The sequence below is a fragment of the Musca vetustissima genome, unplaced genomic scaffold, assembly GCF_032173495.1.
Source record: "Musca vetustissima isolate MV318-11 ecotype Yass unplaced genomic scaffold, APGP_CSIRO_Mvet_v1 utg34326, whole genome shotgun sequence".
Classification (NCBI taxonomy): domain Eukaryota; kingdom Metazoa; phylum Arthropoda; class Insecta; order Diptera; family Muscidae; genus Musca; species Musca vetustissima.
In genome coordinates, this window is record NW_026872439.1 from 13,849 (window position 1) to 40,343 (window position 26,495).

The window sequence follows — 26,495 nt, forward strand, 5'->3', positions numbered from 1 at the left end:
AGGCAAAAAGCTGCGAAATTTTGTAAAAAAAAATTAAAATGTAGAATCGTTCGCCCTATCGGTAATAATATGTACGAACTCGAGACCCTTCAAGGAAAACCTCTTGGTAATTTTCATGTTTAAGATATAAAAGCATAAAATTAGTAAACAAATCTGTGATATAAATAATAAAGTGCAATATAGATTAATAAAATGTATGTCGTGCAGTCCATTTTTTTAATCAATATTGTATTTATTATAAATTATACCACCTGATTATTTTCTAAATTTATATTTTTTTATATCCAACCAAAAATATCCAAGACTTTTTTGAAGAGAATCGTGCAATACAAATATAACTACTTATAACTAAGTGCAATAAAAAACTGTGATACAAAAATTCTTGACATAATATAGATTATTTAAATTGCCACCATCTCAAGTATGCATGAAGTCAATAAATAATATTGGTTTAAATTGAAAAACGTCCATTTAAATTTAAAATAATCCCATAATAGAAAACGAAATATCCCAAATGTAACTTTGCAAACAATTCAAATGAACCATACAGGTACTAATGATGTCAGGAAAAATTATCCAAAAACACTTTTAAGCAATCACACTTCAATGTTGAATATGCATACATCAATTTTTAATATTTCCATATAATCGGTGAGACCACAGCAATATAATTATTTCATACCAAATTTATTAATTCCGCCAGAAATTATTTTCATTTAATAAACCAAAAAAAAAAAATCCATATAGTCTTTTACATTGGTACCAAAAATAGTAGATAAATATATATCGCATGCAATATAAAATATGAAAAGAGCAACCCAAAATTTCACTAAATGAAGTCATGCAAGTAATTAGGTAGACCCCCAATATATCGTTTACAACAATGTTAATTTTATATAATTTTCCAATTGTCTTCACGCAATCAATGTTTTTTATCATCTGCTTCACATGAAATATCATCCACTGATATTTATAAATTTCAAAAAAATATGGCTGATGTAATCAATATATGTATATTTATCATTCACTTTAATGTTATTGTTTTACAAAAATATAAATATCATCCACTGATATGTTTATGAAAAAATTATCGCATGCGATAAAAATGTCAGCAGCCAGCCAATTTGCAAATTTGTAAGGTGTCAGCAGAGACATACACGTAGCCATAATAAACAATAACCACAGTCTTTCACATACGGAATGTTTTTTATAATCACACACACGTACACACTAATTATTTGTCACTTTAAAGCAGGGTTAGCCATCCACCACATATGCATTGGCTTTGATTGTGTTTGTCACACAGACAAGGCCCGTTGTGGTCATTTTTCGTGCTTATTTAAGAAACAAGCGACAACACAACCTCCTTCATCAAATGATCATACGAGACTAATTGGTTGGGACGTTGTTTACTAACAAGCAATCACTTGGTGGTGGAATTAGAGTGGTGAACTGTCGTTTATTCAACCAAAATATGATTGTATGCGTGCACACAGAAAGCGCCTGCGGGCGGTGTGGTGGCGATGGTGGCTTTAAAGCCCATTGAAACTCACCCCAAATATCCAAAAAGATAGAACAATTTCTCCAATTCCAAAGCAATAAATCCCCCTTCCGAACTGTGTTGCTGTCGCCTGTTGTTATTGTTAAAATGTTCCTTTGTGCTCACAATAATTCCAATTGTCAAACGCAATATTTTTTCTACACCAACATGGCCAATGGTGATTATATTCCCTTATGTATTCCACCAAAAGGAAATATCATACCTGCAAAAGAAAAAGAAATGTTAGTAAAATATATGTAAACATAAATGCTATGTGGTCATAAATAAAACAAAAAAAAAAGATTATGTATCTGCACTACTGTCTTATGGAAACAATCCTTCATGCAGCCTTTTAAAAATATTCCAATTTTATGACCATGCACAAGTTGGATATAAAATTATTACATGCACTCAATTTAAAAAGTCAACCAACAGGTATATGCAACAATTATCCATCAATATTTCATGCGTTTCACCGCATATGTTTTGCTTATCCACAATGCGTAATTTTTGATGCGATTTGCTGTAAAATTTTCCAAAGCAGTGCGTCACACACAAACACTGGTTTCCAACATAACAATTTCACGAATTTCTGAAAAAACCAAAATAAAAATATTACAAAACAATATCAATTACAATATTCAAAATTATATTTACCTTGTACGTGTTGTTGTTTTGTGCCATTGATGCTTCAGATGTTGTTCGGTTGAATGATTCTGTGTTCAAATGAGTGTGTTCACTTAAATGAACCCAAAACCATTCAACCCTAAATATCAATGCATGTGACCGGCGTTGAATGAAAATTGCAAAAATGCACACATACATGCACACACATGAGACGCCGAGTACGCCATGTATATGTGAATGCCACATGCATCAATGGATATGGGAAGCGTGTATACGCATGAGACACCCAAAATGCATAGAATCCAGCAATCAGTTCTCTGAAAAATTAAAGAAATAGATTATTAGTATGTAGGATTAAATACGATATAAGATTCTTACCTGCGTCCGAAGGAAAAGCGGTCATGTGTCTCCGCGTGGTTCACCCACAAATTTATACATTTTTCTTTAAATTTTTGCAATTCCATTTTATTTTAAATTTTGTCCGCACATCACAATTTTCGGCGAAGTCTTGAAAATTGTGAAGTTTTGTTGCGCGCGTCTTAAAATAAATTTTTATATTAATAAAAATTTATAATGACCGGCAACTTAAAATTGCAGAAAGAAAAAGAAGCCAGATAGAAAAAGAACCGGATATGCAGGGCGACCAATGAACGAAATTAAAAAGTGATGCCAAGGCCAGGTTTGATCCAAAAACAGTGACTCTGCGAGATTGACGTGAGTCAAATACAACCTTGTCGCTATCGGCAGGTTTAGTAGAACAGCCGTTAAAGGAAAATAAATAAATATAAGAAAATTGTGGGAAAATTAGAAAAAAAGATGGAAACCTTTGGCTGGGGTTTTTTTTCGAGCCTATATAAGGGGGTGAAGAAGGAAAATCAGGGGAGATCAGAGAGTTAACCTTTGTGAAGAAGACATAAAAAAGGAGATCAGATAGTTAACCTTTGTGAAGAAGACATTAAGAGGAGATCAGTAGTCAATCCTTGTGAAGAGTACATGAAAGAAAAAATCTCATTACCAAAAAGATTAATAAAAAAGACAAAATATTGAATTTATATTGGCGATATTAAAGTCATTTTTATTTGCTTTTGAGTGGACGATAACAAAAATATAATTCATTCGGCCCAACGGGCACTGTGCTCTGTAAAAGAGGCCAAATTATCCTGATGTATTTTGCCGGTGTGTTGCAGGCTGTTATCTTGTGTTGACGTCCAAGTGTTGCACATACACTTTTGATTGTTGGAGGCATTGTCCTGAAACGAAAAATTGAATAAAAAAATCTTGAAATGAAATAAGAAAATTCCAGGTAACAGATCATATATTTCTTACCGTGCTGTGCCTGTTTCTGAAATGCGTCTGTACGCCATTTAATTGAGGATAAAAGAAGCCTCCATTAACCTGCAAAGAAAAAAATGAGAACAAATCAATATTAAATGATTGAAATTGAAAATGTGTTGATACTAAAAACAGATCAACATAAAAGAAATTAAAAATAATTGATATATGGATTGACCAAAATTGAAAAAGAATCCCAAAATTTTGTGTTTAGTATTTAAGTTAAATTGTGTTGTCCGTATTTAGTTAAATAGTGAATAAGTATAAAATTGTGAGGATTACTAATACCTAATTGTGTTTGATAGGTGAGTGTAGGGTTACCTCCAAGATCAACTAGTGTTTTTTGGTTTTTGTGTGGACAAAAATGAAAATGTCCGATTTGTTCTACTAAGAGAGCTCTTTTAGGCAGAAGAATTTAGAGTAAATTATTGGCCGGAATTGGCAAAAATCTAGTAGAAAAAAGGGTAATCTAAGCATTGACTCACAGATTAATTTGGCGGGTATTAATAGTCCCAAAGTTTAATGTTATGTTAGGTGAAGTGATGAAATGACTATGTCAATAAATTTTTATATGTTTTATATTTGATAATATGTGGTGTTAGATTCTGTTTGTGAGAGAGGAAATTAGGTGTATGTTATAATGAGGTAAGTGTGTGTGGCTTTAGGGGCCCTTTAAAAAAAATCATTTGAAATTTGGACAAAAGGGTCAAGGAAGGGCGGGCGTAGTGGGGGAACGTTAATATCAAGTTCCTGTGTCATGGATGTATGGTGTTTATGTTTTTGTGTTGTTTGTTTGTGATATGATCCAGATTTCAATTTGTGCATTCCCTAGGGTTGATGGTGGCAAGGGTTGAGAATTCCTCCTGACAAACAAATGTTCCCAAACTGAGCTAGCATGGAACCCCACCATAGCGCCGCATTAGGCTTGAATGTAACAAGGAAACGATTGGAATTATATTTACTTAGGCGATTAATCATGCTTGCAAGATGTGAGAAAAAAATGGTGTGATATGCAAATTAATACGGCGTTTACATTAGAACTTTTTACCGGGTTAACCGACTTTATGAGGATTTATTTGGCATATATGTAAAGGAATTGACAATTTGAACCCACTAGGTTAAACAAATCCGGTACAATGTAAACGTACTTTAAGACTATGTACAGGCAGTAACTGTTTTAATCTTTTTATTTTAGGCATCTGATTCAGGTTTGTGTTGTCTGTTTGTTTTCATCAAGACATGCAATTTTTGATTTTGATATATTTATATCGAAGTGTTTACTATTTTTAGTTCCCTTTCTAATCGTTTACCACTGCAGCAGAAGAGAGCTAAGCTAAGGCATTTCAACTTCTTACGGGAACAAAGTACTCAGTAGAGATTTTCATGTTACATATGTTTAATGGACAATTTTTCGAAAAAGCTGAATATTATAATGTTTTTAGCATTTTACATTCATTTGACACGACAGCAGCTATTCGCACCAGCTCCATAAACAGCCATCGCCTGGTAGTCATCCAAATTTTCCGGGATAATAGTGACAATATTCCTCTAAATTCATGTAATTGCATGCATTTTTTGGACACATATACCGGGAGCAGTAAGCGGAGCAGTTTTCTGGTTGATTGAGCGGACAACCAGAACAGTCCGCTGGATCATTATTTGTAACTGAAAGTAAACAATTGACTTGGTGCACCTTGTTGCGATAATGTTGTCGGCGGCGGCATAATTAAAGTCGAGTGTTTGTATTTAATTTCCGGAGGCCTCAAATATACAGTGGGAGCACTGCACACTCTGGCATCAGATAAATGTTGATTACGATTAAAACAAATCCACTTTTTGCCATAAAGATTGCAAATACGCGATATTCTCACATTACAACAACCTACAGATTTCGATGATTGATCGTCAGCCTCCTTTTCACGACTATTTACAAGTAAATTTGTGGGCTTGGTGTCATCATTGAGAACCAGTGGCTTTATTAGTTTTTCAGATTCCTTCAGTACTGCACTTATTTCGTTGGTATTAGGCAAGCTATAGTCCCCGGAGTTTTTGGAACTAATGCTTATATCCTGGGCAGGGAGACTTGTTCCAATATTTTTGCTGTTGTCCCTATCGACATACGACGTTCCGTTTAAAATCTGTTTATACTGACTATTAACTTCAAGATACACGGGGCTCCTTAGCACCTCATTAGTCACAACATTTTCTATTTCCAGAATTGTGGTTATATTTTCTGGTTCTTGACACCTCTTACCCCGCCATACTGTCCCGGGGGGACAAATGGCTTGCAGACAGATGCCCTTGTACAATTCGCCGTTTGGACAAATAATTTTGTGGCACTTATTATCTAGCAAGACCGAACCTTCTGGACAGTATATGCGGTCTGCTTCTATTGGAGCACACGAGCACATGTCGTCGATCTGTGTTGCAGCATATCCGTGCGGACACTCGATATTACAAACCGGCTGGTATTGAAAACGGGACAAAAAATTATGAAGGTACAGTATTGATTTATTTAAGTAATTTTGATCCTGGCACATACTGAAATTGAATCTTCGGCACACACACCAATGGCAAAAGCCGCAAGAGCCAACACCGCTGAAATCGCATTTATTTTATGGAGCGCTAACATTCTAGTCCGTGATGTTACAATTCAGAATTCTGACTAATATTTGTCTGTCAATGGGAATCATTAACATACTCTCTCAATTGATAAGCCTCGAATCTTGCATAGGTCTAAGAAACACAAAAAGATCCAAGGTCATGTTCATATGTGATAATAATTTCTAAATATACAATTTATAAAATATACAGTGGTGGCCATGCAAGTCAAATTTACTACGTGGATCGACGTTCTCCCTTGGCCCAACCAATTCACAATTTGTTGGAGATCATTAACTCAAGAATCAGCCGGTGAATAGCCTGTGCAGCAATATAGCTTGAAACAATTAAAAATTGAATATTATCTATGCCTAAGGTATGTGCGAGTGTCCTCCAGAATAAAGGATACGCAACTGAATATTGATTTTAACAATTTTTTCTGTACATTAAAATATTTTTTGAATTTTAAAAATGTTGTTTTTAATTCTCAATTCTATATGTTTTATTTTTCAATAAAAGATATATAATTAAATAATAAGAAAAATGAAAACAGATTGTATAGCATTGCTTTCATAAAAATCATTTAAAAAATGTACTAAGGGGGTGATTAAATTTTGGCCGATACTGTATGTTCCAAAAGAGCGAATAACATTCTAAATTTCGACTAAGATGAGTCTGAGCGTCAAATCCTGTATAAGTCATATAAACACGAAAAGGTGCGAGGTCAGGTTCATATGTGATAATTTCTAAATACATTGTTTATACACACTCACTGAAAGATCGAATAAAAGTAACATTTAATTTGAACATTTTTCAAGTCTTTGATCAGTCTCATCAGTTTGCGCCACCAACCCACACTTCGTAAAATATATGAACAATATTTTCGGAATGAATGCCATTTTGCCGAGAATATTCGTTTTCTCCTTGCTAGTTAGCTGCCTGATACTTCAATTGGTGGTAAGTGAAGGATTTGTATCTAATTGTTAACACTAACAATGCCCCGGAATGTCGATTCTATTTAATGGGGCGTGTTTTGATATTACTAGAGGAAATTGTCGCGAGGGTAAGTGGAGGGAATTGATTGATTATGAAATTTACACAAACTAATTGTAAACAATTGAAACCTCTCCAATACGATGTGATTTCCAGCGACATGCAATTAATTGGTCCAGACCAAATCATTTTCAGTTTTAATCTTTCTTTGCATTTCAAGGTTATTATTTGATTGGAGAACAATGTTGCCTAGAAAGTTGCGTACGTGAATGTAGCGGTGTAAATTGCCTAAATTGTTGTGAACCTAAGGGACAGGTCTTTCCCAATTCGAATCAAAACAATGCTCCGTGTTGCACAAATAATTGCCAGATTCCTTCATCTGCATGTTGTCAGAATTCTTGCACAAATAATTGCCAGATTCCTTCATCTGCATGTTGTCAGAATTCTTGCCAGAACCAGGTTCCATGTCAAACAAGTAACTGTTGCGGTAATTCCTGCCCAACAACTTGCAATCCATGCGCAACTACTCAATGCAATAACTGTCTCACGCCTCCAACGAATCCACCGAATCCAATTCAACATCAACTACAGAAACCCCGCCTCCAGTACCAACATTACCACCTCCCGAAATATAAGTGCCCCAAAGGAACGATTTAGGTGGCTACTGTCAACTGCTGTACTGTCCCTATGGAACTGTCATGTCTGGCGATCAATGTATTCAGGTTAAGTGTCCTGAGGGCTCAGTATGGACTGGCAACAAGTGTTCCCTGCCGGAACCCATTAGGCACACTATTAACATAAACAACACGATTACAACCAAATCTGACCACTCACAACCGAATATAAATCTCAGTCATGTCAACAACTTCAATATTAATGCTCCGGTGACAATCAATGAAACTATGTTAAGTGAGTCTGTGGATTACAGAGATGAGACAATTGCTGATACGACTACAACAGCGTCACCTCCACGCTGTTGCACTGTTGTGACTCCACGAACATGTGAACATCGCAATGACCGTTGGTACTGCTATCATACCGGTAAAAGCCAAAGATGTGGAGACTTTTGCACCGCGAGCATAATCTATTTGAAACCTCCCCGAGTGTATTCCAGACCGAATGTTGCAGTTATACCACCCCTACAACCGAGCTGCGGCAGTCCCCTTGGCCTATGTGGTCCCACAACAGGTTTGTCATATATTTAAATACCGAGCCTATACCAGTGTGTCTACGTGTGTATTTTGTTTTACGCAGGTGGATTCGATTGCTCACGGTGTGGACTTGGGATTGGACAAGGATGTTCCAGTTATTGTTACCGTTACAATTGCCCCACAAATAGATGTGGTTTTTACGATCAACAGACATATTGCCTAAATTATCCTGGTTCATTTGGTTGCATGCCAGCCGACGGTTGCCTTGATGATTGGTGCTCCTAAGTTCGTCGGTGGTATTTTTTGAATTTAATGAAAAATAAAAAAACAATAACAACAGACACGTGCATGCCTTCATCTAATAAATTGCTTATACTGAAATGATAATGGAAAATAAATCTTCGATTAAACCAGTCTCTATCTAGTCAATTAATTATTCAATTTTAAATGTGTACGTATTGTTTTGGTAAAAATACAGAAAACATTAAAAACATTTTCAAATGCAGCAATGAGAAATGCATTGTTTTGAATGACATTTATATATCCTCAGCCTTATGGCTAATGATGGTTTCTTTGGACCAATCCCATTTCACAAAAGTTTTGCTGAAAATGAATTTTATAATACCATGCGAATGGATTATCCGATTGGAACCGCAGTTTTCACAACTTTAACCAAGCTTTCATACTCAAATGAAGGAAATGCACGTAAGAAAACCAGCCTTATCGCTCGACGGAGGGCTTCATTGTTCTCATACCACTCTGCTAATAAATATAAAAAATACGTGCATTTTCAGATTTTTTCTAGTAAAGAAACAGGCAGGAGAGTTTGCAGAAGGAAGTGGAAATGAGAGGAACAGTTTTAAGAAATATACAGATGAGAAAAGGAAGTAGTCATGCAGAATGTTGTTCAGCAGCAAGATATTGTGTTGCCAGCACCCACCCAACCATGGTTGCAACCTGTCGAAGAATATTTTTCATTGCAACCCATTCATTAATAACATAGCAACCATTCTCTTACATTCGAGAGTAGTTAAACAGATTTGATTTTAGATCTATTCAGAAGGCATGTTATATTTATTGACTAAAAATCCATTGGTATCATCGATATTTGCTCTTACAGACAAAATGAATTTTAAATTAATTTAAAACTTGACTGTTGTATAAAACTAAGTTAAATGTAAATAAACAAATGTACAATGTAGATCCATGGTAATTTTAAAATCTTAACCTAAAGATATCTTTCGAGTATTATTACTAAAGTTAAATTCAAAGCAAAAAATGTTTTAACAACAATCTCTCCTATTTTAGGTGGGAATTCTACAAATCTTCATCGACTCCAACTTTACTGATGTTGAAGTGTAAGGAAAGGTATTTTAGCTTTACTTGATGTTGTTGTGAAACAAAGAGATTATCTGTATCACCATCTAATCAACATAAACAAAAGAAGCAGCCAATATTTTAATAATAAAACTTCATATGATTTCGCCGATAATCATTTCAATTACAAAACAGTTTACTCTTTTGTTACACCAAAAAATAAAAAAAAACAAGAACGGAGAAAAATTAATGACTTACTTTTTGTTTTGGTTTCTCCTCCATCGACGAAAGTATACTTCTCGTTGGCCGAGCTGCAGCAACAAGGTAAACAGTAATGCACAATAAAAGAAATGTACACTCTCCAATATCACGGTATGCTCCAAAAATATTTGATCACTGTGAGAGAGATGTGGAGACTTGATATGTTGGTTGCTTTATAACAGGCATGTTTACCCATATACGCTACCGTAACTGCTTTATAAGCAGTGTTTGGCAAAATTAAATTGAGAGCAAGGTGTGCGAGCGTAACTGAGAATTCACCATTAAAAACGACTGACGTAAAGAGAAAGAAAGAGAAAATGTGTTTACCCATCGACCCTCAGTTACGGTAGCGTATATGGGTAAGCATGCCTGCTTTATAAGGTAAAATGTTGCTAAGATCGAGATACATAACATGATGTTAGCATAGGTCATGTTAATTAACATTGGCGTAAAACATCAACCGAATGTAACATATAACAGTAGCTTCTACCTAAACCGACCGCTAACGGTCATTAAGAGTACAAAATCCGAATGAAAGTATATTTATTTAACACTGTATAGTTGGTTGATGTTCTTTACCAAACGGGAATTAACTGACACTTTATGTACATAGGAATTGTTGAAATATTGTAAAAAATACACTCGAAAGAAATAATTAAAAGTAAATATTCGTACTTAAACGCTATAACTAGCCAAAATTAGTGTTAACTTTTTTTTGTTACAACAATGATTTTACAAAGTAACTATGAATGTAGCACTATTTATACCAGGGTTGATCGCAATATTCACTTTACTTTAAATTAGGTCTTATATTTTGTTACCTTTTGCTGCTTTTGATTACACTTCAATTCTCTCACCAGGTCTCGTAACACTTCGCTGTCAGGCGGAAAACAGTATTTATAGGTTAGGTGAATGCCGACTCAACAGAAATATTAAGAGCCGAGCTATAAGCACTAATCATGTACGGGATGAAGGTTTCGGGCACAAATATCATTGATTTGTTTCTTTTCAATCGCTTTAATTTTGGACTTTTTCATGTACAATGATATTATTCTTAGCCTCGTGGCAGACCGGCACAAACTGATTTGATGCGAAGACAATGATTACAGCGGAGTTAAACGGCGATAATCTTCAAAAATTCTCTCTCCACCTCTTGCTAAATGCCCCTTGCTTATGCCCAAAAGCAACTAAGCGAAAAACCGATGTACAAATTTAAGTTTTTTATAAACGAAACTGCGAGATCACAAAATGAGATACAGTATTTTTCGGTTAATTTAGCCTATGGTTAATTGGTTTCCACGCTTAATTGAACCACGTGATGGGGTAAAAAATATTGCATAGGAAAATAAATGATTGTATTCGAAAATTGTTGAATATATTAATTTAGAACTTCTTGAGATCAGAAACCAAGAACGATTAAAATTTTGCTTTTAGACATTCCCGTAAAGTAATAAGGCGAGTACCCACTATCATTTATTACTGTTAGCTTTTTATCGATTACTGACTCTTCAATAACCAATAATTTGAGCCAAACTGTCATTCAAAAGTGATAGTGTGTAGACTAGGAGTTTATTGAAAAACTGTTATTCCCAACTTATAGTGTGTACTAAACTTCAAACTATCCAACAATAATCAGGAAGGTCCAAAAATCCATTATGTAATTGGTTTACTCGGGAATCTGAGTAATTTGGCATATATTTGGTGTATGTAATAATCACAGCAATATTCATCAAAATGTGATAATTTTGTACGATTTATTTGATTGGTAACAGTATGCGAGTAAGGTTAACAAATTACACCATGCGTTTCCCTCATAGCTACTCTGCAATACCTTCGTTTAAACTTCCTTTCGTTAAGTTGCTCTTATTGCCCATACCAGTAAGAATTAGTTCAAAAGCTGCCCACTCGTTTAGTTCTTTCGTCGTGTTCGTACAGTGAAGACGTCCGTTGTAGTGATCGGTTAATTTTTTTGCAAAAAAAAAAAAAAAAAAAAAAATCAGTAAATTGTGAAAATAATAATATTGTATTAGAAATAATTGAAAAATTTGGAAGACAATAACAAAATGTGTGTTTGAAATCAAAAGAAAAAGTTGAATATAAAACAAAAAAGTGTTTTAAAATTCGATCATATCGCACTGAAAATATTCTGCAATATTCCTTTGTCTGTCTTTTCCAAATATGTTTGTTTATTAGATTGTGTTAGTATGTGTGTAGGTATCTGCTATGCTTTGTTCTGTTCGATCGATGAAATTTGTGTGTGTGTGTTTGACTACAAAAAGCTTTTAATAAATAAATATGGCTCCTTTGCAAAGAAGTTTCTGTGCCTTTCGATTTGCCATCCGTTTGCCGGTTAATGAGTATTAGTTGTTTTTGCCTTTGTGTTTGTTTGTTCATATTCGGTTTACTACAAAAGCTTCTAAAGATACATCCGTGTTTCCTTCTTAAAAGTTTTCTTCAGTTAGTGTGGGTTTCAACCAGAAAAAGTGCTAAATAAAGCACACTTCATTAAATCAACAAATTGTATTTGAAGTGTCGTGTCTTAAATTGGTCTTTCAGATGGGAATGTTTAAAAATATATGTAAAAAAGTGTAAATATGAGATTAAAAACAACTTCGAATATGTAGCGGATATTACCAGATAATCATAGCAAAGGTAAGTGTTTCAAGTTATCCAACTACGTCTCTTTAATAACCGAAACCCTCTATTAACTTCCCTTTATTTTGTTCATAGATCAATACACTCCACCGACCCCTTGCAAATACCTTGCCTTGGTACGCATAGTTTTCGAATTCGTAAATAATCTATATTTTTGATAAAGTTGATTGTGTTATCGGAAAGCTTTCCAACAAAAAAATTAATTGTTTTATAAAATCCAGTTCTCCAGTTCCAGTTGCCTAGTAGAAAAACACCAGCTGAGCTATAGACATCAACAATTTTGCTTTCGATGGAGTTACAGGTATGTCACCTCTAGTGTTCTCTTTTGCGATGAGACTCACGAACTTATAGTGCGTTATTGCATTTAGGCATTTCTCCAACTGTTGGCGGTTGCATCTATTTTACATGCAGTGACAGTTGCCGACTGCAGCTGAAGACAAAAAACTGATTTTGGATGCAAATAACAACACCGTTGTACACAATATCCCCATCAATCCAATCGTCATCCAGACTCAACTAGAAAATTATGACCCACCCACCTTAAAGGAATACCAAGAGTGCCATGAAAATAGTGAAAAATGCAAACAGGTTTGTCAAGGTGTTGAAGATGTTGCTACGTGCCTGCAGAGATGTCCAATTTGTCCGGAATTGATAAAAGGGGAACAACTGGTGCAGGGTGTGAACGATACGCAATTGACACCGCCCAGACCAATTAATACGACGAACGTTATTCGGCTGACTAATCAAATACACAATATAATCGAGAATAAAGGTGGCAATATAACGTACAACAACGATAATGCTGTACATTTAAACCAGAGCGTGACGTTTTCGAGAGTGGGGGCACAATTCGGCTTGGGCTATAATAATACGGATCCGTGCTGCATAGTTTTGCGGCCGACAAGAAATTGCAATCTGAACAAGTTTTCGACTGCCTCCCGTTGTCATCGTAGGCGCCATCGAGTCTGCGGGAAGCAGTGTAAAAGTCGTGTAATGGAAGCCAAAAGGGTAAGAGTGTGCGATCCCAGTCCATATTATGAGGATTCACTTGATTATGACTACAGCACGCATTGAATTAGTGGAAAAATAATAAAGTAAATGAAAATAATTGTAATTGTGTCTTCCTATGTAACACGCAGAAGGAAACAAAGCATACGTCGAGTTCGCTTTAATGTAGATGATGTTGACATAGCTCCCATATTTATTGTAAATGTAGGATTTCATGTAAATGGTGCGCTAAAGATGCTGCGTCTCAGTGTAATGATCGCGAACAATAATTGTATGTTCTGGCAGCCCTTGCGAAACTTTCTCTAAATAAATGTTATCTAACCTCTTCAATGTCCCCAAATGCCGTTTTTAATAACGCAAACATTTAAAAACAAAAAATACAACTTGAAACATTTATTTAAAATCATTTATCTATTAATGTTTGAATGCTTTAAATTGGTTTTTTCTAATTAATCTTATCGTTTTGTGTTATTTTTTTTTTTCCTTGTATTTTCTAATAATGAATGTCGTAAGTGCGGTTGCTGATTAACAATTTTATTTTATCGGTTATTTGTTTGTATGTTCTGTTCGTTTCGGGTGCATCAGAATTGTTCGTTGAATGAGGTAAAAAGGTTCTTGCGTATGTAAATGAAGGTACTTTTAGTTATTGATCGTCTCATCTCAATATGTCGTAAATCTTAAGAAGAAGAAGAAGAAGTAGAAGAATACAGTTTGTCTGCTGGTCATGGGTTTGCGTTTGTTGCTTGGGAAGCGGATCGGCTTGGGAAATGTGGCGGCCTACTTGATGCCCAATTCCTTAAGTTCAGTTTCTTCATCTACAGAATCCTCTTCGTCGGAGCCATGAACCGATGGTGCAGGCGTTGTGTGTCCTAAAAAAGTTGGTGATGTCAGAATTATTATATCGGTAGTGCATACACATAAATACTTACTTGACGATGAAGGGCTTGGCGGTTCACTGAAAGGCCTTGAGAAATTCAAATTGCTTCGGGAACTGTATAGCGAGCTTTCATCCACATAGTCAGGATACACGGCTTGCAAGGCTTTTACACGTGATTGCCTGTAATACTGCAGGAGAGTGATGAGCAGTCGGTGAGAAGAAACCACAAAATACATTTATACTTACAATGCCAAGAGTCCTCCAGTCAAGCAAATCACTCAAGCGCTCCGTGCGATTACGTTGTATAATTCTCTGCCTTCTATTAAGTCTGGAAAAGTCCATCATATAGCTCGCCAATTGCTGGATGGTGTTCTCCAAGCCGATATATCTACGATCTACAATATAAATACCATACGACTTCGGATCACTGATATGCTCTTCCATGAAACATCCGAAACCGGAAAGATTTGTCGTAATGCTTGGTATGCCCATAACGGTACACTCAGCAGGAGTATAACCCCATGGTTCGTAGTATGATGGAAATACACCCAAATGACAGCCACGAACAAATTCTTCGTAATCGATTCCAAACAGGGGATTTGTTGAAGTCAAAAACTCCGGATGAAATACCATTTTCACGCGATCGTGCACAGTATTAAAAAGTTGGCAGCGTCTAATAGCCCCAAGCACAGGATCATTCCAATCGTCCACCTTAAAAGAAGTGAAACTTAAGTGAGGAAGTGAATAGGCTAATGTGTAAGGGACTTACAATATTGTGAGTCGTAACGGGGGGCATAGAATCTCTCTGCAGGGCGTACATACACCTCTTAATTTTCACAAGGTCATCCTTTGTGAGCAACTCGTCTGGGCCAGGTATGTGTCCCTTGAGACACGAATCAAACAGTCGTTTGCCAATGCCTTGTTGCACTCCATTAATGGTGTCTCGCAACTGTTTGACAACTGCATGACCGCGTAGGGAATCAACGTTGAAATTATTTGTCTTGGTGGGGAAAATCAGGAACGCAACAACAGTTGTGTCGGGCTTCTCCTGCTTTAGCATTGCATTCAGACGAGCCAACGATTCGATGAATATATCAGCACCTTTATTTCCGAACTCGTAACGACCAGCAATAAAGAAGTACAAAGTTTTGTCCAAATCGAAATCCATGTGCCTAGAACAAACATAAAGGGGTAACATGACTTCCAAGGATATCCAATGCACACCTACCCATAAAAGTGACCTCGCACAAACTCGTTTATTTTTTCCTTAGCCATGGCATGCAAGTTTTGGAATTCATGAATAGCTGAGAATTTCTTAACATTTAAGCCGTTGGGCGTTATAATGTCGGGTTTACGTTTGAGTAAATGTTCCGCTTCGTATCCTGTGATCTCGGAAACGGTTGTGAAAACATGCGACAAATGGGTGGCAGCGCGTTCCAAACAGTATCGGTGGTATATTTGTCGTTTGCCCGCCTCCTCGTCCACAGCAAACTTGTCTAAGTTATTATAAAAATCGGTGTTACCGGCACACAAATAACGTCCTAGCAAAGTGGCATGCGTAGTGAAGACTGTTGCAATCTCAACGTGCCGAGTTCTCAGGGCGATCAAACCAACACCAGCTTGCCATTCATGGAAATGAGCTACGATGCGAGGCACCTGCAAATCGTTTGCTTGAGAATACTCCGAAGCGCATCTTCGGAACTGGTAAAGTACAGAGAAACCAGAACATTAGGTATATGTTAACACAATGGAACGTATTATATCTACTCACCTCTTCCAAATACTCGGCTATCATGAAACCCAAAATGATGGCATCATTGCTTTCAACATCAAGGTGCGGTACTCCTGAAAATGGTTTATATGTCGGGATAATTTATTTTTAAGAATATACGCTCCACTATTATCATTACCGATATGACACTTGTCCCACAATTCCGACTTAAACTGGTCCAATTTCCAAGCCCCTGAACCAATGTCGAATAGAATCAGCTGAGGGTTGCCGTCAACGAGCCAACGGCCGGTGTGTATTTTGTATCCTCGAGAGCGCAAACTATTTACGGCATCCAGTAGGGGGTTTCCTCTTGGAAATTCAATTTCTTCCATTTCGGTTCGGGCACACTGCTCCTTGTAGGGACCCATGAGACACAACTGTTCCCCCATTTCTTCAGTCGACACATAGGCTTTTGATCGTATAACAGTGTAAATGCCTCCAACTTTATTAGCGACTTCCCATGCGATCTCAAAAGTCCAACGGTTTTCCCGGGACGCAATATCGCCTCTATCAAAGTAGTCCTTGAGGTCCGCTCCGGACTCAACGCGCGAATAACGACGATTCATCTGAAACGAAATAAATCACAATTATCACCGTGAATTCTAATGTTCAGAATGGCTTGTTGAAATACGACACTCTTAGGCCATATGCATCGTGATCGGTATCCTCCAAGCGGAAAGACAACTGCCGTCGAAACATCTTGCCACCTGTCCACAATCTCACTGACTGACCCTTAGCAGCATCTGAAACGCAATCAAACCTTTTGTTTTCATCTTAAGATGGTGGTGCTGATAAAGAACATCGGTAGCTATTTTCTTCCTCCAAAAGCTCTATTCATCTTCATTACACGAAGGGTACTAATTACTAGTACCCAACGGAACATTTAAAAGTCATCCATCAAACCGCGAATAAACATTCCATGCAAATCTTATCAAACATAAACCACTACCACCACCTCGTTTGTGTGCGTATATTCATCGGTAAGTACATGCATTTGTACCTATCTATGCATGTGTGTGGCGGTGTGTGCATACTTTTGATAATACTGATTGCAATCCTCCTAAAATTGGCGCTCAACCTAATCGCATTCGCGGGCGATAACAAGTCACTGAGAGAAGAGAGAAAATACTTTGTTTTGTTTATATAATTAGTCAGAGTTGGAGGAGGGTGGCAGCAATGAATACCACAATATGTTGGTACAGATCATTCAACTGGGACAATTGCCAAGTGAAATGAACAAACCATTGCCAGGTTGAGAGGAAACGCCACCCATTCAAATTAAGTGACGTTTGTCTCACTATTTTGCTTATTTCTGCTCGTGTAGGCCTTGAAGTGTCTCTTCCTTGTTCCCAGCTGTATAGGAACAGATTCGACCGTTTCCACAGATAAAATTAAGAATGACGTTAGATGATATTTTTTTCTTTCTTAACGAAATTGTTAGCCGGATATAAGAAACAACAATATGCATATTGGATTGGAGAATAACTTGGAATACAAATCGTAAAATATTTAATGGACTTAAGGGTAAGATGGGGATAACTTATAGAACTGTCGTTGAGTTATTAATCCAATTAAAGCAATTAACTCGTTAATAACGAAGAAACATTTGAACATCCAGCAATTTATTATCAAATTATTCGGACCATACATCCTCTTTATAGAGGACCATCATCTATTTTAACCTGCTGTCATCTGTAAAATATATGCCGCTCCCATCTGTTCTATAATCTGTCATCTATTTGTTTTTTTAATCTTGATCAATATTAGTAAATTTAATTTTTTTTCGTCCAGAAGAAGAGGTTGTCTTCTGGTATGTTCTCGTACTGCAAGAATCTAATAATTTGTACTGCTTTTGTCCGATATCATAAAGGAAAAATTGTTTTTGTAGTGGATGGAAGTGATGCAAATGTGGTATAGGTTGGTAATGTGGTATAGTCACTTTTTTTGTAAACTGAAAATTTTAGAATAACTGAAACATGTTCTATAGTTTGCTGTTCTCAAAAAAATAAGATAGCAATAACCTGTTTAATTTATTTAAATCACGTTGAGAATCAGTACCAAAAATAAAATGTTTCATGAAATTGACTTTTTTTCGGTTGAAGTTTAAAAATAATTTTTTGTTTTACGGATGTAATTTAATCGTTATTACTAAAGCATTAAAATAATTAGTATGAACTAAAAATCAAATAATATGCGCGATTGCACCACATAATCACCAATTTAGAAAAAAAATAGACATTTCTTCAGTAAACACAAATGTAGGTAATGTGGTATACCTTGATTCTGCATGAAAAAAGGCCAGCACTAGACAAAATCTCATTACTATGTGAAACATTCGTACTTTACTAGAGTCTACCATGAATCACAAGGATGAAAAACAAAGGCTATGAGTTTTAACAAATACTCCATACAAAAGTAAATATTGCCATGTGTAGAAATTATTATAGAATAAAAATTAAAGTTGCACTCAACGTATCCGTTAAAAATCTTAACAGACATAAATCTCGAGCTAATTCGCATTCATTAAAAACAATAAATTATACAAGATATCAATTGGAAGTGGAAATTATACTATACCACATTAACATCATGTGGTATACCACATTACCTACACTTTTTTAAAATCACTTTTAATGGAATTTCAAATATTTTCTCAAATACCTCTTAAATTGTTAGAATAATATTATTTTCAAATTGATACATCGAAAGACAACACATGTAGCATGTTAAGTGCAAAATTTCAATTTAATCGGATAAAAAATAAAAATTTAGCAATCTAAAAACAAATGGGTATACCACATTTGCATCACCTCCTATAGTAAGAAAATTGTACATTCTTGCAGATTCTGGTGTGTTCCCGTATTGCAGCAATATGGTCAACTGATATATATGCCGAATAATTAAACCTATCTGTAAATCAGTAGTCCTACGCAATCAGAGGCTGAGGGTACACACATATCTGTCGACAACAAAACTGACTGACACATTTCTTACTTATTTAATTATTTCCAAATTATTATTCCAACTAAAATCGCTTTTAATTGACAAAAGATTTTACCATTATTCATACATCGGAATAAATAAATAATTCATACATCGGAAATAACTCTTTCAGCATTGAAAATCGGATTAAAAAAGTAAATATTCCCCAAAATTAAATGTGTGTATGAAGTCCACCATCCCATTTTTGATCTAATTGCATCGATTAAGGCAATTCTACAATTATTTTGTGTTTTCATTTATTTTGTGTTTCAATTTTATTAAAATTGTTCCTTTCAACACTTGTTATTTTGTGCGTAGTTTTAATTTGTAAGTTGTCCATCTACGTTCGGGTTTTAATTGTGTTTTTTCCCCTTCAAAGTTATTGGCAAAGTGAAATGCATTTGATTCAAGTGTTTAATAATCAAGTCATAGAAAATATACTTATTTGCCAATATAAAATGTTGTGTGAAATTAAATTGGCCTATGTGTTTTTTCTACCATTTGTTCCTTTGTCTAGTTTAGTGCTAATTTCGTGTTTCCGTTTTTCGTGTTTACGTTTTTCCTCGGTTGTCGCCGCCGCCACCGTCATTTGATCTCAACTGTTCCCGTGAGATTAGGAGAGTAAGGAAATGGGTTATGAGTTTTTCTTCAAGGTAAGAATTCTATGTTAAGGGTTGTTTTCTAATACAGTACAGCACAATTATAGGGACCAATCAAATTAGTTCGTTATATCCAAGGTAAGACAAAACATAGGCTAAACAGAAAAAATATATATTCCGTTAGAAACTGTTTGGTTGTGTGACCTTTTTAACAATATTTAAGTTGCTTCTTTTTTCTTGGATGAAGCACACATTACAGCAGCTGACATTTTTTGTAAAGGTCACCAGCGTAATCGTAAAAATTAACTTTTGCGAGGATTGTCATCGTTCACTATTATGTCTATTTGTAGCAAATTCGTTATAACCACATTAAAGTATATGAAAGCTAAATGTTGGGACCGAATAAATAGTTCGTTATAAAAAAAGTTCGCTTTAAGAGTAAACATTTGTGCCAAAAGTATGCTTTAAATGTTCGTTATAACCGGTGTTCGTTATAAGCGTATTTGACAGTATTACTCACTTGTATGGTTGGCAGGGATGGAAAAGTTAATTTTGTGATTCAACAGAAATGAATCTGCAACTACAATTTGTCTCCTGCAATTTTGCCAATATTTGTGTGGATATTGCCAATAAATTTAATATTTTTTGTACACAAAAATAATAATAAATACATACTCAAAACAGGAATACGAATACTGTGAATACTGTGGGATAGAAATCATTTTTTTTTTTTTTTGCAAAAATACCATTTTATGTTTTGTGAAAGGTTACGTTGGGCAAGTGTTCCTAATTATCTAAAAATCCTATCACTGTGAATTTTTTTTTTTTTTTTTTTTAAATATTATTCACAGCATGACAAATCTGTTGCATCTGTTCATAGAAGTATGACTTTAATTTAAAAGAAGTGTTAAAGAAGTTGAAGCTATGAAATTTTTGGGGTATACATTTATCCCACATAATCGACCTAATCAGCAATCCAAAACTTACCAAACAAAATAGTTGAATTTTAATGAAATATAAGTCATTAAAAATATGGGGGTTTCAAAAATCCGATGCCAGAATCTCGGTAAGCATTGACTTCCCCCAATCAATAATAGGGTAAGGTACCATGGAACAAATGCACTTTACGGACACCTCTCAGATAATTTTGAAATTTTTACCATAGGTAGCCCTTCTGATGCTGATTACAGCAACATAAATTTTTTCGGGGGGAAATCAGTACTTCCCGAGATATGGGGTTCCAAAGTTCAAAAAATACCCCCACTTTTTATTAAATATATTTAAGAATACCACTCCGAAACATTTAAATTTCTTACAACACATAGTCCTTTTGGAGCTGATTACAACCTAATTATTTTTTTTTTTTGGAGAACTTCGTACTTCCGGAATAATTTCAATTTTTTTCTAAATAGCCGGCCTTCGGCCGGGGATTTAAGACTTTCTCCTATGGACAGGTGGAAAATTGGGCTACGCGAGCAGAATTCTCATTTAATTAGAATTTTTTTCTAAATAGCCGGCCTTCGGCCGGGGATTTAAGACTTTCTCCTGTGGACAGGTGGAAAATTGGGCTACGCGAGCAGAATTCTCTTTTAATTTCAATTTTTTCTAAATAGCCGGCCTTCGGCCGGGGATTTAAAACTTTCTCCTATGGACAGGTGGAAAATTGGGCTACGCGAGCAGAATTCTCTTTTAATTTCAATTTTTTTCAAAATAGCCGGCCTTCGGCCGGGGATTTAAGACTTTCTCCTATGGACAGGTGGAAAATTTGGCTACGCGAGCAGAATTCTCTTTTAATTTCAATTTTTTCTATATAGCCGGCCTTCGGCCGGGGATATAAGACTTTATCCTATGGACAGGTGGAAAATTGGGTGGAAAATCCGAGTGTCCCTAAAGGAAAAAATCCTGAAATCAAACAAATAACAATATAAGCTTATTTTTAAAATTTTGGAACTCCATATTTCCGGAAGTACGAAGTTCCCCCCAAAAAAAAATTATGTGGTTGTAATCAGCTCCAAAAGGACTATGTGTTGTAAAAAAACTAAACGTTTCGGAGTGGTATTCTTAAATATGTTTAATAACAAGTGGGGGTATTTTTTGAACTTTGGAACCCCATATCTCGGAAAGTACTGATTTCCCCCCGAAAAAAATTATGTTGCTGTAATCAGCATCAGAATGGCTACCTATGATAAAAATTTCAAAATGATCTGAGAGGTGTCCGTAAAGTGCATTTAAGCCAAAATTTCATTAAGTCAAGTTAAAATTCTAACTTTTTGCCGAATAAATGAACTTAGCTTGATAAAATTGTATACAGATATGGTTTCAGATTTGTTGAAGATTCAAGGTGATTTGTATATTTAGTTATAGCCTTTGTTTAGTTATTTACAAAAAATCCCGACAACTGGTACACTTACCCTTTCCAATCCGAATTGTCTGTCGTGTGTGAAACTATACTGATAATATTCATATTACGGACTAACTAATCGGATAAATGAGCTGCACCTATATTAGACTTGTCCCGAATTCACTATACCTAGTTGCATATTTAAGGGTTCTTATAAATATCTGACGATGCCATATTGCATCGCAGTCACAGTGGGATGTGGCGACTTCGAACGTGCTTCTCACGCTTTAGATCATGATCATCTTTATTATCACCCATTGCCTTTTGATGTGTCAATTGTTTTTCTATAAATGCCGTTACATTTTAAAGTGTTTTCATCGTACGTAGAAATTGTAAACAAATTGTTGTAGATTATGTTGCGCGGCACATTTTCCTTGTCGTTACCCCGACTTTCACTGCCAAAAAATACAAGCGGCCAGCAAATTTTCAGGAAGAATATTTCGTTTGTCTCCATCCCCCCTGCAGCTGTCACACTAGCCACCACCCGCGCTTCCATGTACGATAACACACAGCGTACCCAACCCCACCAAGAACTTGAATTTTCGTTTCGTTTCTTCACTTTTGTATCTCTACATTGAATATTCGTTCTTGATAAATGTCAAATAAAGGTCAACGATATTTCACAGATGGTAGTGGTGCGTTAATGTTCACCAGCGAGTTATGCCCGTATGCGTTTACTTTCAACATTTAAATTTGAATCAAGGATTCGTACTGGAATTGTGTTTGATTAGTTTGTCTCCTTTTGGGGGGTTTCCTCCAAACTATATGTGTTTCTTTCTTCGATTCTTCGTTCATGCACACACCAATGTCAATGCGAAAACCGCTCGTTCATTTCTTGATCTGTTTTATGCTGTTTTTTTTTTTGTTTTGCACTTATTTACTTTGGGCTTATGTTCGCTATGCGATAGGAATATGTAGCACTTTATTGACATTTATTTGTAAAAATATTCATTTGAGTTTTTATCACCTTTTAAAAAATCAACTGCCACCAACGACGACCACCAACAAAACAAAAAAATTCCGATTTTTCTTTCCGTCAAACAATTGACGTCGGCGTTCGCCTCTCAATTGACAAACACAAGATGTGGCGAAAAGTTCTTTCATTTCTTTATTTTCTGTATGCAGCAACAACAACATATCTAAAAGCCCAGAAGCAGCGCAGCAACGAAGAAGTTCTTCCTCTCTTTGCAATAGGGCTCTACAAGTCGATATTTAGCTGTTGACGTTTGATTTGGTATGTTCCCCGGCATGGTACAATTATAAAAGGTAACGGCGAATCCCAGCTGATTTGATTCCAACGTAATATTAGTGTCAATATGAATTTGACAAATTATGTTTTTAAAAATCGCCCAACAGGAAAATTGGGAACGCATACAATTTGAAGTTGTTCCTTATTAAATGTGCTACCGTATTCAATATTCAATTTACTCCATCTGCCTGTTGGGAATGTTTGAGGAAGCAAATCTTTCTTCATGGAATAATTCGCAATTCCCCGCATTTTCATATGTGTTACACATATAAGTGGCAATGGCTCAATTATAGGAAAGATGTGCAAGCGATAGAAATATACATTTTATAGATTTTCATTCATGTTTTTCAATTTTATTTTGAGGATTCGCAAATATTTCATTTTCAAAATAAATATAATTTGTTGATAATTTGTTTGTTTGTTTACATTTTTCTGTCAAATGACGTTGACACTAGTATAACTTACAACAACAAATTTCCATGTGGTTGTTGTATCGTTTGTTGTACAACAACACTTGCTGTTACCTTCTATTATTATACCATGGTTCCCCGGGAACATTTAATCTTCCTGCATCAATATATTGTCCTCTTTCTTGAACTTGCCTAAAAATATAAAGAATTAGTTTCTAATTTAATTAAACTTTGCATTACTTATGCATTTTCTTCCATTTTCTGTAATTTTTATACAACTTAATATCAAATTAAACTTTGCAAATTAAAAAAATCTTTTGAAAACTTTTTGTGTTTGGTCATAAAACAGCTGATCAAAAAATTGCTGAGTTTGCAAAATCTTACTGCATAAAATTCTTTCAGTAAACTCCAGTAAGTTTGTTACTGTTGAACTGTCAAACTAAATAAGGTGATGTATAAAAACAAAAACATTTGTTTTTGTCTTGACCATCTGTCAAATTTTTCCTTATAATATTTCACAAAGTTGGCAGCATTGCACATTGAATTCAAGTAGAAATTACGCACTTTGACTGTTAATCATGACATCAGCTGTTCTGAATGGACTACCTATTCATTGTGCCATGGATTTGACAAGACGCATTTTCCAATATTAGTGTCAAATTTGTGCTATAGAGGGCTACACATCTTAATGCAAATTTCACTTTGAAGTTCTCTCACAAAAAAAAAAAAAAAAAAAAAAACTTCACAGCAATGTTAATTATTTTGAAAACTATGATTACCAAATTCTATTCGTTTGAAGAATTTAAAAACTTTTTTAATTCAGTACACTTAGATATACTGTACTTAACAGATTTAGTGTGAAAAGAGAAAAAAATATAGTATGCAATTTTTCCATAAATAACGGTTTTTCAAAAAAAAAAAAAAAAACCGCAGTAACGTAAAAAATCACACAATGTTTTAATTATGTGGCCACTTCAAAGACGATGTTTTGTCATAAAACCCGTTATTTATGGAAAAATTGCATGCTATAATTTTCTTTTTCACACTTTTAACTGCAGTTTATCTAAGTGTTCTGAATTAAAAAAAATGTTAAAAATACTTCAAACGAATCGAGGACTGATCAAAAAATGTTTGCCATAGTAAATGTTTTTATTACGTGGCCACCACTGTATATATGTGGAACGACTGCGCGATTTGATTAAAACGAAGAATATAGTTTTAAGAAGTAACGAGTGTGTAGTTCATTCCTTTCCGAACAGTATGACTCATTTGATAAAAATGAGAGATCGCATATAAGAGTTTTATTGGTTATATTTATAATAAAAAATGTTTGCTGGGATGTGACATTTTTATTGAGAAAATATAAAAAAGTATTGAAAACATCAAAATTTTTAGAAAAATGAAAATTGATTAACTAAGGGTTTTTACTAAGTTCAGGAGGAAGATAATTATTTTTTATTTATATCAATATACGATGCACGCGATTAAGTTTAAATTTTAGTATAAATTATGAAAAAAAAATTTTTCTAAACTATAATTAATAAAGTTAGTGTATGAGAGGGTTAATTCATGTAGGAAATGACAGAGCGAACAACGTTGTACAAATGCTCGCCAGAACATGTGTATTACAACATATATATATATACTCGTGTTTATATAGTGCACGAATTCTTCCAAGGTCTCTTCATAGTATCCAGATTTTTATTGAGTTCATTCAAATAAGTAGTGAATATATATTTCCTTCTTACGCTTACAAATTGAAATGCTTTTCGCGGTCTTTCACCATGTACATCGTGTTTTCATTGCATCGGGGGTTTACAATAATCGGTCTTTAAATTACTAAAAACCTAAAATACTATGTTATTTTTGGTTATATATAATAATAATTATTTATGATATGTACATACTCTCTTCGTATTGCATATTTAATACATTTATATAGCAGCGACAAAAATTCGGCTTGCTCATTGTATAAATTTCCAGAATGTTGCCAGTCATATAAATTGCTTTAAACTCTCAAGGTTTTTTGTCATTATTCCATTGCCTTTTAGAGAGTAAAAAATTTGTAATTAACAGAAAATGTTGTTAAGATATCGTAACAACAGAGGAAAAGCCATCTAACAGCCATGGTACAATAATACAAGGTAGGACAGCTTGAGGTGAATAACAAAAAAGCAACTATGCACGTGTGGCCTCTTCTGCCAAAAATAAAATAAAAATATGTACGCAACAAGTGTTTGAGTTTATTTCACATTTTTTCAACACAAAACTAAAAACGCGAAAAATTAATGAAAGGTTATAATTTCTTCCCAAAATCCAGTAGGGAATACCATAAAATGTTTGTTTCATCCATAACAAAGTAATTACTTCCAGACGAACGTGTTAAAAACTTTATTTTCATTTCAATTAAACTTGAATATTTTTCAATTTATTTGACATTGTTTTCAAAACAATACACACACATACACAAAATATGTATTTTGATTTGATGGAACAAGCCACCTTGAGAACAAATTGTAATCAGTTGGTAGCTGTGCCCTACCTTGTAATAATTATACCATGCTAACAGCCACTTTGGAAATTCATTAGTCCTATCTTTATACTTTTATGTCTTTGTCACTCGTGAAATTTGTACTGGAAAATTAAAAATCGCTTTAAAAGAGAGAACAAAATCATATATGTATATATGTTTTCTACTTACTTTTAAAGATATTTTTTTTT

The 26,495-nt window shown here is 34.9% G+C and overlaps 2 protein-coding genes across 2 annotated transcripts; one reads left to right on the forward strand and one right to left on the reverse strand.

Moving 5' to 3' along the window:
• Positions 1-7,791: 7,791 nt before the first annotated feature.
• Positions 7,792-8,529, forward strand: LOC133337935 (uncharacterized). The gene is made up of 2 exons (XM_061546168.1): positions 7,792-8,281; positions 8,348-8,529. Exons 1-2 carry the CDS (start codon positions 7,792-7,794, stop codon positions 8,527-8,529), a joined length of 672 nt encoding a protein of 223 aa, XP_061402152.1.
• Positions 8,530-14,262: 5,733 nt separating this feature from the next.
• On the reverse strand, positions 14,263-16,835 carry LOC133338047 (glycogen [starch] synthase). The gene is made up of 7 exons (XM_061546267.1): positions 16,770-16,835; positions 16,273-16,699; positions 16,134-16,207; positions 15,591-16,063; positions 15,132-15,534; positions 14,609-15,073; positions 14,263-14,550 (listed from the first exon to the last, which is right to left on the reverse strand). The coding sequence occupies exons 1-7, from the start codon at positions 16,830-16,832 to the stop codon at positions 14,263-14,265; spliced, it is 2,193 nt and encodes a 730-aa protein (XP_061402251.1). The 5' UTR covers positions 16,833-16,835.
• Positions 16,836-26,495: the final 9,660 nt, after the last annotated feature.

Excerpts from the sequence above, each read along its gene's own strand:
- LOC133338047 (XM_061546267.1), bottom strand. The coding sequence starts at position 16,832 with ATGTTTCGACGGCAGTTGTCTTTCCGCTTGGAGGATACCGATCACGAT. Across the intron at positions 16,208-16,272 it reads GTGGGACAAGTGTCATATCG|GAGTACCGCACCTTGATGTT; the intron begins GTAATGATAATA and ends AACCATTTTCAG. Across the intron at positions 15,535-15,590 it reads GTGCGAGGTCACTTTTATGG|GCACATGGATTTCGATTTGG; the intron begins GTAGGTGTGCAT and ends TGTTTGTTCTAG.
- LOC133337935 (XM_061546168.1), top strand. The coding sequence starts at position 7,792 with ATGTCTGGCGATCAATGTATTCAGGTTAAGTGTCCTGAGGGCTCAGTA. Across the intron at positions 8,282-8,347 it reads CCTATGTGGTCCCACAACAG|GTGGATTCGATTGCTCACGG; the intron begins GTTTGTCATATA and ends TGTTTTACGCAG.